Below are 14,769 nucleotides of genomic sequence, written 5' to 3'. Positions count from 1 at the left end.
ACAATCACGATCTGGCATTTTTTAATCGGATGCACATCTATCGCTGAATGCTTTATCAAATCTACATTGTTATCTTACCAGCTTAGAGTGATATGGATCTTCAGCTACAGTCCTCTAGGAAGGATTCTCACGCAGATAGGAACTGGCTAGGCGTAGATTGATAAATGAGGTAAAATGAATAGATCGCAAAAGACCGACGTCACTTTTTCTGTAAAACAATATGGCAACGCTATCTTCTTATCTCGCCGAAACTTCTATTAGACGCCACTGCTATAGTAACTTCACTGTTAAGTGTGTGGTGAAATGTATTCCGAGAGACATGGCGTCGCTAGCCTGGCACCACAACTTGAACCTTTATAGCTGATTTGCAGGGAACGTATTGGCTTAAGGCTGAGTTGACTGCACTTTATAATGTTTGTATTTTACGTTGCACAAATGTCAAGTGACGTTTTAACTTTTCAAAATTTCTTAGCAGTCAGACTACAGAACACCGATTACGCCGGGTTTAGAACGGTTTAAACCCAGCTGAATGTTATCAGGCGATAGATCTACAGTAGCAATTCTTCATAGCGTTGTTAGTTGTTACTTAATTTTAAATGTACACAAAAACAAGCTTCACTTTTCACACGCAAAAAGCGAAAGAAAAAAGCATAAAAGTTAATCATCCACGGCTTGAACGAATAAATGTGTAAATATTATTACGTGAGGTGAAATGACGTAGAAAAAGTATCACATTAATAAAGGCATGTTTACTGTAGCGAACGAAGGTATCAGGTAGCAATCTTCGAAAGTATAAAGCATGAAAAGCAAAATTTTGGTCAAGCTATCACATAGTTGTTAAGTTTATAACTGATCTGCTACAGGGTAGACTTATATACAGTACAAATTTTAGTTTTTTCAGGTTGGTGTTAAGATAAAGTTCTACCACTTCAGATAAACATTTGATGGGAAGTTTTTGTATGTTACAGAATACATTTGCCATGCTTAGTATCTGCATTTAAAAAAATTCCTACAACGCTGAAAAATGCGTCGCCTTAACCTCACCAATGGGTCAACAATTCGAGTCGTTGTATTAGGAGGAAGCAACGTTGGAAAGTCGGGTAAGTTTGTACTTTCATTGCCGTACGGACAAATATATTTTATTCAATTGTTTACTACAATCACGTATCCATTATAAGGACTTCAACGCATCGTTATCCCTTGAAATACTTTTCTTAGGCAATTAATGTGTATTATTACGAAATGGATAAGAGTTTATCATTCAGTTGTCGAATGGTGTTCATTGTACTAAAAGGCGTAAGGGTGAAGTCCACTTTTGTTTAGCAAATACCCTTTACTGATTAATGAGCCCAATGGGGAAGCGTGGGCTGTGCACACAAACGCAGACACCCCAATGCCATGAATTAGTTTGCCGAGAGGGCGTAAGGAAGCCTGGTTGTATGAAAAGTGTGTTATTGATGACCATATTGGAATAAAGAATCGATTTGATAGTTAATCGCTGAAACGTAAGCCAACTGGTTCTATGGTTATTCATATTTTATGTGCCGGGCTAAAGGTAATGCATCCACGATAACCGCATGGCCGTTAACCCCTCCTATGCGATGTCGCTCTCATAGTTAAACGAAAGAGTTGCACAAGTGTTTATGTCGTCTGTTGCCTGATGTTGGACTTGGGTAAATATTATCGTCCAAAACCGCATTCAAAGATTTTGGAAGTTATGCGACTTTGCGAAGGTCTTGAAATACTTAACTGTCTATGTTGTTGGCTTACGGTGATCGATTGCCACTTTCACCGCTGGCAATAGGTAACCCTAAATTACAGTGTCTGTTGATGCCGACTTTGTAATGTACTTTAACGAATGAGCGTATATGATATTTATTCTGCATTTTCGTCGCGAGTAGAGGTCGGTGACTTTCTGTAACTCTAGAGTCTAGACGCTGAAATTATTCCTAAAACGATCCTTGGCTATAAGAGGTGCGTCTTACTAAATAGCATTTTGTTACAACTAGATAGTACACGATGGTTTGTTAATCCGATTTCAATGACGCTATCGCCAGGTTCATAAAAAGATGATCCATATCTTATTACCCTTGAATTGAAATATTCCTCGCAATAAACAAAATGGGTATCATAAGATTAAATTCGCCCGTCGACTTAAATCACGTAAGCTTATTATTATACTGTAAACTTGATTGCATGACGTACTGTAGGGTAATTGATATTTCTCTACTGCAAGATTGATTGAACTTTCCGGCGCTATCATGGAAATGCCTATTTCAGGCCACATTTAAAGTTTCAGTTTTACTACCTTAACGGATAACTTAATGGTCACACCGCACGATTTTCGCGATATATTAGCACTTGTATAGTTTTTCCAATTTCCTGGTGTGAAACCCCATCACACACGTGATTTCTGTCCACATAGCTTTAGTGCAGTACAGTTAAGCACAGCATGGAAATTTCAGTTATCCGGAAAACACATTTTCCAAAACCCATAATACAAAATAAACAACCTTTACTAAAGCAAGTGAACCAGAAAAATTGCAACCAAAATCTAAATCGTTCGATATCAGTTGTCGTGGTCTACATTAAGTAACACTTTGCTATGTAATATGGTCAAACAAAAGCTCTACACTCTGCAGTGTACATTTAGGAAGTTTTTGAGGACGACTTTATCGTGTGTAATGTGTATAACCGGACTTCAAAAGATCGAAGACAACATTTTCGGATCAATTAGCGTCGCTTGTATCAGACATTTTGACAGCAAATTCGACGATAAGGTGACCGCCCAAGTGTGATAGCTGTGTTTCGTGCAAGCCTGTTTTATCAACATACAGCTGAAAACTTAAGCGGAATGCACGTGTAGTTCAATCCAGTGTTTTAAAAGCAGATTTATTAGATCGTGAATCGTTTAAAGTCATCTTAAAAGATTTTGAATTTTTTTTAAGTTTACAGCGCGAGGCGTTCTCGGTGGTGACACGTACAAGCTATGCCCCGGATTAGACAGACTTATGAATACAAACATTTCACCATAAACTATTGAATCTATCTTTATTGCTAATATGTTCAGTGAAAATGTCGAAGTAAGTTTTTAACTTTTCGTGACACGTTACTTGATTAAACTATAACTTTAGACGCTTCGACAAAAAGCTATTGTTTACTGTAAAACTTCAAGTAACGACGCATTTATGCGTGTATGTTGTGCCATATCCTTTTTGCCAAGGTCCAATGTGTTCTGATTAGGCATAGAAATCGCATTACACGTAAGATTACATATTTCTAGTGGAACATTAAACTTATAAGGTTTGAGTAAAACTTTCAGTTTTTGCCCGAAGGCTTAAGATCTCAAAATGACAGGCTTTGTTTTAACGTCTCGATTCAGGCGTAAATATATTTTCTACTGGATTTTCTATCGCAATGAGTAATTTCTATTAAGTCTAATATTACTCATCTGACCTTCGAATAGATTCTGTTTTCCCATACAGAGGTTAATTAGTTTGTAAGACAGTTAACCCTATTATCCAAACAACACTTTTAAATCGCAAATATACAGCGAGTGGGGGGAAATAATGAACACTCAAAAAGGCGCCAGAACATAAACATGTGCGTTTCATATGTAGCCTAGCTCCAACAATCACAAGCACAGCAAAATATATGGGCTTATATGTGCCAATTGCATGAGGAGTATGAACTAAAATTATCATAAATGACTCATACTTCAACGTAATGAGATTAATACTTCTGTTATTTATATAAACGATATTGTATGTGGGATATATATTTTGCCGTGTCCGTAAGTACATATTGTATTAATTGGTTTTAGGTACAAAAATAGCTACATCTGTGCTCCCTTACGGTGCGTTTCAGGTTGAGCTCTGAGACGTGGAGATGATTAATTGTAACAGAATGAGATTGGTTCGAAATGCAAAACTTGTTATAGTCACTCTGAAGTATATTGTACTATAAATGAAGAAATTTGCGAACATATAAGTTTCCAAAGTAAAACGGGTTCATTAAAACAAATGAACTACAAACCACGTCAAGAATGGAATTAAAACATGTGTTTAAATCGAAATGAAAATCGCCTTTATGCCTTAAAGGTGTGTCAGTCGAAAAAAGTCTTCACCGGCGCCATGTGACGAGCAGTTTGCACAACTGCGACGTCGCTTGGTTTTGAGAATTAACTTATGGACGTCGTTTCGGAAATATTTTGGTAAACATTGGTATTTGCTTTCAAATAAGAGCAACGAGACACAAGGAGGACAAATAAACCTGTTTACCAAGTGTCGCAAAATAATCCCAGATCTGTTGTCGCTACGATGAATGGTCGAATATGTAAATATATCAATCGTAAATCGTCTTGTCCAGTACTGACCAATTCATAGTAATTTATGCTTTCAAAATTTACACAACATTGCCAGTTTCCAGAGGGTGTACATTATAAGAATTGTTTCCGAATAATTTTGTACAATGCAGTTGCCAGGACACAGTTTTTCAAAACGTGTCCATCCATATACATACACCAATACAAAAAATAATTTTTATGTAACGTTAAGAATGAAGCAACAGACTCGACGTCCGGCGTGTTTTCTATGAAATTTATGTTGTGAAGGAAATATGAAATAATTTAACGACCTAATATCTACGTCATCATCAAGTCTGTCTTACACTTAGTCACATTAAGGTTTTTAAGGTAACTGAATAAATCGACAGTGACGTCAAATAGTTAATTTTTGAAATATGCTGAAGTCTCAAAAACACTTCATAACAAAGCAAATTTACGTAGTAGAAATCTGGTGTCATCAGATTTATTTTCGCCAACCGGTGAGGAAAACAGAATTATATTTAAAATAACGAATAAATTGAAAACACGATTATGTTATAATATAAATTAGTGCTGTTAAGCATAACTTCTATTACTATTGTATAAGTTTAAACTGTTCAGCACTGAACGAAAATCTTGCCACAACTGCTGAAAAACCAGGAGACCTAACCAAGTAACTTACTGGCATTGTCTAAAGCTTATATTTTTGTTTACAGCTCTTGTTGTCCGCTTCTTAACCAGACGATTCATTGGTGAATATCTATCCGGAATTGGTAAGTTCTGTTAGAATACGATGAATTATATTCTATTATTATTGACAAGTTTAATTCATATTCTTTTCGAGTGTTACATTAATACCGCACAGCAAAATGATCGTCTAATGCACAAAATGTGGACACCGTACGTTTACTAGCAAGTGTTGCTGTTGGGAAAACAAAAGCACAGCGTTACGTAATAACTATAACCCTAGCAGAAGAAGAAAGCAGCTTTCTTTATGCTGTACGAAGTGTAGTTAAAGTTATTTAGTTTACCATTGTTTTGGTCGATAAAAACGCCCTATTGTCAATGTAATTTCTTCCCGTTATTACAATGTTTGGTTTTCATTACGTTCTCAACAACTTTGTAACACATTCTATCTGCCTATGGTGCCGGATAGTTTTGAGTAAAACCCACAATTAATCCCGTCGTCGGGTCACTGAGCGCGCGTGTCAAGACATTGACCTCTCTGTGTTAGCACAAGTGCAAATCGCTTGCAGGCAGAATTAATTCTAAGCTTTAGCTCTAATTTAAGTAAGCAGAAATTCCCAAACAAATCTTCCGGATTTTGGATTCTATCGACTTAGATGCTGTTGATTTTTATGTTCTGAGGCCAAATGCAAAAGGCTTCACTGAATTGCCTTCGAAACGCAGATATTTTGTATATGTTTTGATCTAATTTACTTACGAGAAATGAGATTATTGTAAAGTTATAGTCACATTTTAAAAGCAAACATTTTTGATTTCTTAGAAATGACTTACCAGCACGAGGTAAACTTGGCTGGGAACTGGGTCACCGCCGAAATATGTGATGCCCTCATTAACAAGGTAAATTAAAACTATGTCTCGTACAAGTGAAAGTCAATAAGTTTTCTGACTTCTTTACGTTATAAATATCGACTGCAGCCGGTTTTGTTGCCTGGAAATCGCTATTATTGTCTCGTAAAATTAAATATAACTTTTTGTTTGCCTTTGTGGTTTGAAGTGTGCACGTCCATAAAATTTTTTCTTCTATACCTAACTACCTATTGTACAATTTACTATTTCACCATAAATAATGACAGCAAAACAGCAACGTTAAAGCCCATGACAAAAGCATCACACAAAGCTTGTACGGTGTTTGTATGAAATGTCTTCCTTGCCTGGGTGATAGTTAATGTGTTACTTTGACCTTGGGTAGCACAAAAAAACAATTTCCGGGAAACAGGCAAAATATAATCACGAAATGACGATAGGAAAACTTATGCCAAGCTCATAGCATCTAATTTCGCGATTGTTGTATGCAATAAACTATTAAAGTATTGACGGAATAGCGGAGTGGTAAACTCGAGAAACACATAATTCCGTAAACAATGAAGCGGTACAAGACCGTTGAATACAAATATGTCATGTAAGAATGATGCGGAAAACCACAACTTTTGCTGATTTTACTTGCTCCAGATTATTGCGTATAACTCGTGACATCTTTTACGCATATATTAAACGCCGCGGACAGCTGTATGACTGCCAATTGATGTTAAGTAAATACCCTTTGATGAAAACGGCTTTTCCGATGTGAAAGCTACAAGGAAATGTATATTTAATTACACGGTATTTGTGTACGATATGATGACTTGTTCGAAGTTTGTTAACGATTTATGGAATTTCCAACTCTTCATACACCTTATTTGGCGCAATGTCTTTGCTGTTTTTAAAAGAATATGCATTTGATGACATATGCTCTGACCACGAGGCGTGCGTTAACCGCAAATGTACGACAGAAAATAGCCAACCATATGAAACGATCAGTTATATAAGCTGATTGCGGTGTTTTCCAATCACTAATCACTGCAGCGCCCAATTTCATTGCATGATGTTTGGTATTAAAGTTAGAGTAAGGCACTGCAAATGTACGCGGTAATTAACGTTATAAGGTAATCATCTAACGTTAGATTATACTGGCCGTATGGAGGCCGACTGCCATTTAAAGTGCTCTTTAACCTGCAAAGACGACGTGTTTGACATTATGTTACGAATAATTACCTCAAATCATCTCAGGGCATTTTCAATTTAAGTGGAAATTAAATTGTTTGAATGTAATTACAAATTCGCAAGCCCTGTAATGAGATAACATATAAAAGTAAAAGCAAAACAAAAAGCTTATGTTTTCAAACTAAGTTACGTTTAATACTAAAAGCCAAGTAGCATATTGCAACTAAAAGAAAGTAATTATTACTATATCTTCAAGTATAACAGTTAAATAGATCACTGGGGAAAACTCTCCATTAGACCTATAAGTTTGAGTTATGAACTGGAAATAAAACAAATATCTATGAAGTTCAGCATCAGTAAAAAAAACGTTTGGTAATATCGGGTTTACCCGATCTATATTTTTTCTGTAATAACCAAAACTGCTTTAGCACATCGCGCTATAATCGTCTTATTATGGAACAAAGCCTATAAAATAATCATTTCATCGTTCTGTCGAAATACGCCAAAATGCGCGTGACATTAGGTGAATGCTACGGTTTTGTTGTGTATTGGGTTTTCAAATGTTTGTGTACCTAAATCGGCTTACGCATAGTTTATTTCTGATCTTCCAATGTAGATTCATACACATTTGGGTTATTCACCAACTTTGTCGAGTTAAAATGATTAATGTATCGTGCGTATCGTGTATACAAGCTTATGACGACAAGTCTATGTTACATTTTCATGACATTGAGCTTTTGTGCCACAAAATTCTGTTTTATGTGTTTGCAAAAAACTCACTAAAACACAACAAATATCAAACGCCATTTTTTTCACAAAAAGTTCTTCGCAAAATCACATAAAAACGTTCCGGGACTGGGCTGGTTGTCAGCAGATCAAGAAGTCCAAATAAATCATCTCGATCACATAAATATATGTACATCCTACAAATAAAACCAAGATAACATACAATGGTTTGTGGACTTGAAATAATGACAATGACAACACATCAAAGCGTTTTCGAAAATGTATGTTGAAGATCTATGGACTTCGCGGTGTTGCTATGTGTTTGTTAAAAGTGGAAGGACGATTTAGGAGGTAGAAGTATATGGTAAATAAGTTGCACAATCTACAATTCCTTTACAGGAGGAGAAAAATTACTTCAAGGATATTTACAACAACACCGAAGCGTTTTTACTCGTTTACAATGTGTGCAATCACGACTCCTTTGACTATGCATGTTCACTGGCCCAGGAAATTAAAGCATACCATGGGAAACCAAACAGTGGCAGTGACATACCACTTTTGTTGGTGGGCAATAAATCCGACCTCGACCATTTCAGGTTTGTTGTAGATATAATGTTTGTAATTATTTCTGCCTCTGCTTTTGTTTGGTATAAGCTTATATCGTTTTGTTTCAATCAGCTCATGGTCTTCTTCTGCTAAGCCGCTCAGGAAATTTCGTTTTGTTAAACGTGATTCATTAGCTAAACCAGATTTAAGTGACTTGCTATTGACAGCTATATCATCATCGATCGTATTTTGTGTATTTAGGGAGGTCAAACAAACGGAGGGTGAAGCGTTCGCAAAATCGATGCCCCTTTGCCATTTTATCGAAACATCTGCTGCAGAATCCTATTCTGACGTCGAACGTGCCTTCGGATTGATTTTCGCCCTCGTTCGCTCTCGAATACAGACATCGCCTACACCTAGTGTTAGTTCCACGCGAAGTGGAAGAAAACACAGTTTCAGCCAGGTGGCGCACATGATACGCGATCACCTGAGATCACAGCATTCAGTCAATAACAACGCCCGTTTCAATTCCTTAGAGCGCGAAGTACTTTTGCCACGAAGTCATTCATTGTGTTACGACAAAAACAATAACTCTACTACATGTCCCGAGCAGCCGCCTTCACAAAGAACCAGAAAAAGTGCTGTCACAGCTATGCAGCCCAATTTTTCCGCCTCCGTATTCAATGGCAAGCCCAAGCTGACGTCAAGGTGCTTGTCTCTTACCACACTCAACGAAAACCCAAATGCACAGAATACTAAATTTCGGGAGAATAGTTTTCACGACAACTCCGTGCGTAATAGCAATCAGGGTTTACACAAAAACACCAAATGCCACACGATTGATAGCTCGATGTCTGCCCAATATATGAACACCATGGCGTGGCAAGCAAAGGAGGAGCGTGGAAACGCTGTAAATATGTCAATAAGCAGTGATGATACAATGGAATTGAGCGACCTCTCCACTCCGGAAGAAGATGCTGTATTTTCAGACCAGAACGAAAAATCTCCACCATCCCATTCTAGAATTATGAACCAAAACAAGAAAGAAAAGACCAGGAAATCGTCGGTAGTTTATAATGGGCTGCATAATGATAATGATACGCGCAAGACTTTAAATAAGAAAGGATTATCTTTGAGTGTAACCATCCACTCTGATGGGGAATACGACGAAAGAAAGTCCAGCGAGTCTGACAACCTTCCTCCTAAATCCGCCCCGATTCTTGCGTCAGCATCTGGCAATAAATTTAGATACTTCCCAAACGGTGCTGTTGAAAGCACTGATTGCCAAAGACCGACTTGGCTTGCAGTACGGGGGAATAAAAATGTTCCGATTTCTCCTTTGCTAGAAGGTGCCCCTCGTTTGCGGCAGAAGTCTCCCAAAGAAGAGAAGCGAACACCATCCAATAACCTTTTAAAACAGTTTTTTAAAGGCGCACTTTACGGTTCCAGCGGACGTGGGAGTTCCCAGAGTCTAACGTCCATAGGATCAGAAGCCTCATTATCATCCGTACTAACTGCCGCCGAGTTTTCCTGTTCCCTGACTTCGATCCACGAAAATCCCGAAGACAATCTAGAAAATTATCCGATCTATTTCCGCGCTTCATCGTCATCATCGCTGTCGTCCATAATAAGTAACGACGGCGATGTGTCCTCGTTGCAAAACGCAAACACCTCCGCATCCGCGCCTGCGTCACCACGGGTAAAGAAAAGCAACTTGGAGCCGAAACCACGTCGTCCCACCTTCCGAGAAGCAGTAACTGAACTAATTCGTAAGCGTAAGAAGTCTACTGTAACTAACGAATATGTAAAGAATAGCAAAGAACGATTTTTATAATTCGTTTTGATTACCGTTGTGTTATCAGGCCGTTATTCAAACAGCATCATGTAGGGTGTAGGTTATACCCGTTTGGCAACTAAGAGTCTTTTTACGTTAAACTGTTTTTACAAGTAAGGATTTGACACTAATTTTCCCGAGTTTTACCAACTACAGTATAACTCAATTCTATACTGAAGTTTTTATTTTGTTAGGTAACCTATAATGTATATAGGCTACAGGTTATACGTATTATACTGCCGATATAGAAAGATATTTTGCTCATAATTTCACACACTTCAGAATATTTCCATGCTCAAAATGTTATTATTAAACTCATTTACGAAATGATTACGTCGCGACATACAATCGTTTGCCTTTTTCAGTAAATTAATTGTGATGTGCTTTCATTTATTTGTTTTTTAAAAGCGCTGTGATTTACTATTAAAACGTTTACCACTGTATATGCAAGTCATGTTTGTATGTTACGCAAGATATTTACGCATTTTTACTTGTCTGCATGACGACTACAGGTAGTTAAGACTCTGGTAAAAACAGCGCATATTCTCTATATTTTCACTACACAATCCGAATTAAAGGATTTTTAGTTAACTGCACTTTTGAAGTATAATCAACGGTATATAGCAGAGGTGGGCAAACTGCGACTACTGATTTTGCGGCTCGCTGGTGTTTGTAGTTTTCCGCAAGTGACTCTTTCCTTGAGCAAGTTTGCCCGCCGCGGATATATAGGCTATCAAACAAGTCTTAGAGCGTCGTTATGATCATCATTCTTTTAGCCAAGTATTCCAACAGGCAATGTTGCACTATTTACCATATATCGGTTACATGAGTAGATCAATCTTCAGTGTTTCAAATCAAACAATGTTTTTGCAAACCGTTGAAACAATTGGTAGCGGAACAGTCAATAACCTCCAGTAAATACACCTTGAAACAACAGTGCATTATATAAGCATGAAAACATAAAGCTTGGTTCACTACATCGTGAAAGTTTGGAAAGTAACAAGGCAGGTCTTAACGCGTCTGAAAACTGCAGTAAAATAACAAAAATCATGACAATAACGAAAAAAGTAAATATCTCCTACATCAGTATTGACAGCGAAGGAACTAAACTGATAAATGATTTCGTATTTCTCGGCTTGAAGTTTGAATAACATGGCCATTACGCAATAAAATTCAAGAGAAATCTGGCAACTGGAAAGAAACGTGATGGTGAATATGATTAATATTTGTAACAATATGAAATCAACCTTATATCACAAAACTGACGTAATAGTAGTATATTTCCTGTAATACTGCAATACGCGTAAGTGAAACCGGCATGGAACCAAAAGAATGGAAGCATTTACAAATATGGATTGTTATGCTATAGAAAAGAAAGTTCCGCATTTTATGGATTGCAAGAATACTAAACAAACACTTTCGAACAAATGAGTGGGGAATTGTGTCAGATAGCTTCTCATGCTGATGTACCTAATGCCAAAGGACAGCAAAATCTGACAAAAAGAGCTTCTATACCCAGAACGTTTGGCCGCAAGTGAGCCACTGCTTTTATTGCGTAGCAGCAACACGTAGTCTACCTCGCCCAACAAGACTCGCAGTGGTTCTCAACCAGCGTGCCATTTACGTTTCGCAAGGGTGCCGCAAGTTATTGCGCACTAATCACTAGTTCAGGAAAACGGTTGCGAAATTTTTTTTTATTTAATGCGAAACTTTTTGGTTTGAATGTGGGTGCCGCCAAATCTTTTGGTTGTTTGTAGGGTGCCGTAAGCCAAAAAAGGGTTGAAGAACCACTCTAGCTGAACGCATCGCGAACAAAACATTGAGAAAACTCACTATATCTATATATATATATATATACAGTATATGCAAGTGAAGCTCGTACCCATAGAAATCATACGCACAAGTCCATAGACTTATAAGTTATAACACTACAGCCCTTTTTCAAGTAATAGAACAAAATAATGAGGGAAAACACGTCACCACAGCATTTGATAAGTTTAAACGATCAGGAGCAATGATTTTGAGACTTGATCGAGTGCGATACACTTCAACATCAGTTATGTGACGGTATTGGCTGCAAATGTTTGCGATTACGTCGTACAGAAGAGCTATCGCCTTCTACATTATAGGAACGTGGCGCATTAGAGCACGACACATTACAAGGCCTAGGCACAATATCATTCTCAATTGTCACCCTTGCATATGTTCCCGGTGACAGAAACGGTAAATAATAATGCGCACGATGACGCTTGTCAAAGTGTCTTTTTTATTGATCCTTGAACGGAGTGATCTACGAAAATAAACTCGTTAAGATATGTCTAGTCTGGAATAAGTGTGGCTGGTGAAACAGATAAGGTTGTCCTGAGTCTTCTTCCCATCAATAATTCCGCGGCACTCCATCCGCACTGCAGTGGAGTTGATCGGTATGATAGTAGTGTCAGGTATGGATCTTTCGATTTCATTAGAAGGCTTTCGATTGTTTGAACGCTGTGCTGAGCCTCTCCATTGCTCTGGGGTTAGTGAAAACTACTGGTAGAATGACGAAATTCATATGTTTTGTGAACTCACGAAACTTGAACGACGAATACTGTGACCCGTTGTTGGAGAACAACTCTTCTGGTATCCCGTGACGGATGAATATAGATTTCAGATGATTGATCACGTTTTTGGAGGTGGTGTTGTGTCCCAGTAAAGCTAAGTCGATATATCTGGAAAAGTATTCTATTACTAGCAGGTATTTACGGTTATCGAATTGCAATATATCACTTGCAACTTTTTTCCAAGGATATTTAGGAAAGTCCGAGTTGATCGTCGTTTGTGTATGAAAACGACGATGTTTTGTGCAAACAGGGCAGTTTGTTACGAAAGTTTCCACTTTTACATTTAGTCCAGACCACCATACACTGGATCTTGCAAGAGCTCGACATTTAACAATGCCTTGGTGACCTTGGTGATTCTTGAGAGTATCTCGTTGCGTAAAACTGGCAGAATGTAAAAGCGATTGCCTCGTAATAGCAGTCCTTGTTCAATAAACCGCTCGCTCGAAATACGTTTAAACGGAACCAATTTATAGCAAACCTTCGACGGCCATTCGATTTTGTAAAATTTGATTGCGAGAACAGAGCTTCAGGATAATGTGTCAGGTATCACCAGATTCTTTCCTGCGACATGAATAACATCATAGTCATACCACATCAAACGCATACAAAGCCTTTGAATCCTTGGAGACAGTTCATCCAGGTTTTTGCTTCCCGGAAGACTAAGGAGTGGTTTGTGATCAGTCTTTAGCGTGAAAGTTATTCCGATTAGATAGTCGTGAAATCTTTCACAGGACCATGCAGACGCCTTCTTCTGGCCTTCGACGGCCTTCTTTTCGATCTGACCATAACGTTTCTCAGTGGCTGAAATTGCTCTAGAAGCAAATGCAACTGGTAAAAGATCGTACCCCATCTTTTGATAGAGAATACCTGTCCTACTTCTTACACCATTTATTGTTTGTCGCGTCGCACACAAGGATTGCACACAACAAGTTTATTAGTGCTCAAAGGCTCTCTGCGCTTCAAACACGTGTATCGTATATGTATATCTACAGGTGAAGCTCGTACCCACAGAAATCATACACACAAATCCATAGACATATAACACTACAGATTGAACAGATGCAGAGCTTCTTATGAAGTAGTACTTACGCAGTGCTTCTTATGAACTTAACACAACCATGCACTAAAGCCATTAAATTACCTTTCAGACTCATGACCCGGGGGTCCCCTTTGCCCAATGCAAAAGTCGGTAAAAAATTATTATTTTTTCGGAAGGGGTGCTACTTTCAGCTGTAATTTTTAGCACAGGCATAACCTACCAGCAGACCTTTCGGTTGCTACCCTGCCCATCAAAAAAACTTTTCTAACAGTCAGGAAATGCGCTTTCTCCCTTAGAGGGTCAGTTTTGCTCCGCCTTCCCCTAAAGTCTGTTCATCGGTAGGCTACTTAATATTGCAATGGTTAAAGCCGATCAAGAAATTGCAAACAAGCAAATGCAATGAACAAAAAACAATGAAGACGTAAAATCGACTACTGCCCCCAAAAATATGGCTCGTGAGGGACATATATTAGCTTCCATACGCTAGTCGAATAGTGTTGGGCTGCTTTGATTCGACGTGCATGCATGTGAAGTCGGTTTTCGATTAGTTTTAGTTTAGATAAATAACTTTTTCCAGTGAAGTTTAAAACCATTGGAAACCACAATAAACACACAATGCAGTATAAATGTTGGGAAAGTCAAACGTTAAATTATGGCAAAACTTTAACTTTAATGAGCATTTTATACATCAGAGAAATTTTGCTCATTTGTCGCACAAAGCAGCTGGCCAGAAAAAAGTGGTGGGAGCCCCATAGTGGTAAGGGACCCGGGCCTCTTGTGCCCTCCTCTAAATTTGGCCCTGGAACCACCTACGTAACAAATGACTCATGCTTGTATACGCCTACCTACTTGAAGCGCCCTGTTATGATATACCGGATGTACAGCAAACATTGATACGTCTTCCCGTTGCTGTATAATTGTCTCTTCACAAGCTTTCGACTGTCAAGTAAGTTTTCAGAAATCTACGTCAAAA

General features: G+C 38.1%; 1 protein-coding gene across 1 annotated transcript; it reads left to right on the top strand.

Annotated features, from left to right (window-relative positions):
• LOC143446040 (uncharacterized) lies at window positions 1-10,600 on the top strand. Its single transcript, XM_076945488.1, has 6 exons — window positions 1-169; window positions 969-1,100; window positions 5,041-5,097; window positions 5,832-5,908; window positions 8,177-8,373; window positions 8,585-10,600. Exons 2-6 carry the CDS (start codon window positions 1,025-1,027, stop codon window positions 10,155-10,157), a joined length of 1,980 nt encoding a protein of 659 aa, XP_076801603.1. The 5' UTR covers window positions 1-169; window positions 969-1,024; the 3' UTR covers window positions 10,158-10,600.
• Window positions 10,601-14,769: the final 4,169 nt, after the last annotated feature.

Source organism: Clavelina lepadiformis, chromosome 2 (genome assembly GCF_947623445.1).
Source record: "Clavelina lepadiformis chromosome 2, kaClaLepa1.1, whole genome shotgun sequence".
In the NCBI taxonomy this organism is placed as follows: domain Eukaryota; kingdom Metazoa; phylum Chordata; class Ascidiacea; order Aplousobranchia; family Clavelinidae; genus Clavelina; species Clavelina lepadiformis.
The sequence above is the reverse complement of the archived record's forward strand: the minus strand, read 5'-3'. Positions and strand labels throughout refer to the sequence as shown.

Bases quoted from the DNA above. Each gene is read 5' to 3' on its own strand.
- LOC143446040 (XM_076945488.1), top strand. From the start codon at position 1,025: ATGCGTCGCCTTAACCTCACCAATGGGTCAACAATTCGAGTCGTTGTA. The intron at 1,101-5,040 runs GTAAGTTTGTAC...TTTTGTTTACAG, and splicing joins AAGCAACGTTGGAAAGTCGG to CTCTTGTTGTCCGCTTCTTA. The intron at 5,909-8,176 runs GTAAATTAAAAC...ATTCCTTTACAG, and splicing joins GTGATGCCCTCATTAACAAG to GAGGAGAAAAATTACTTCAA.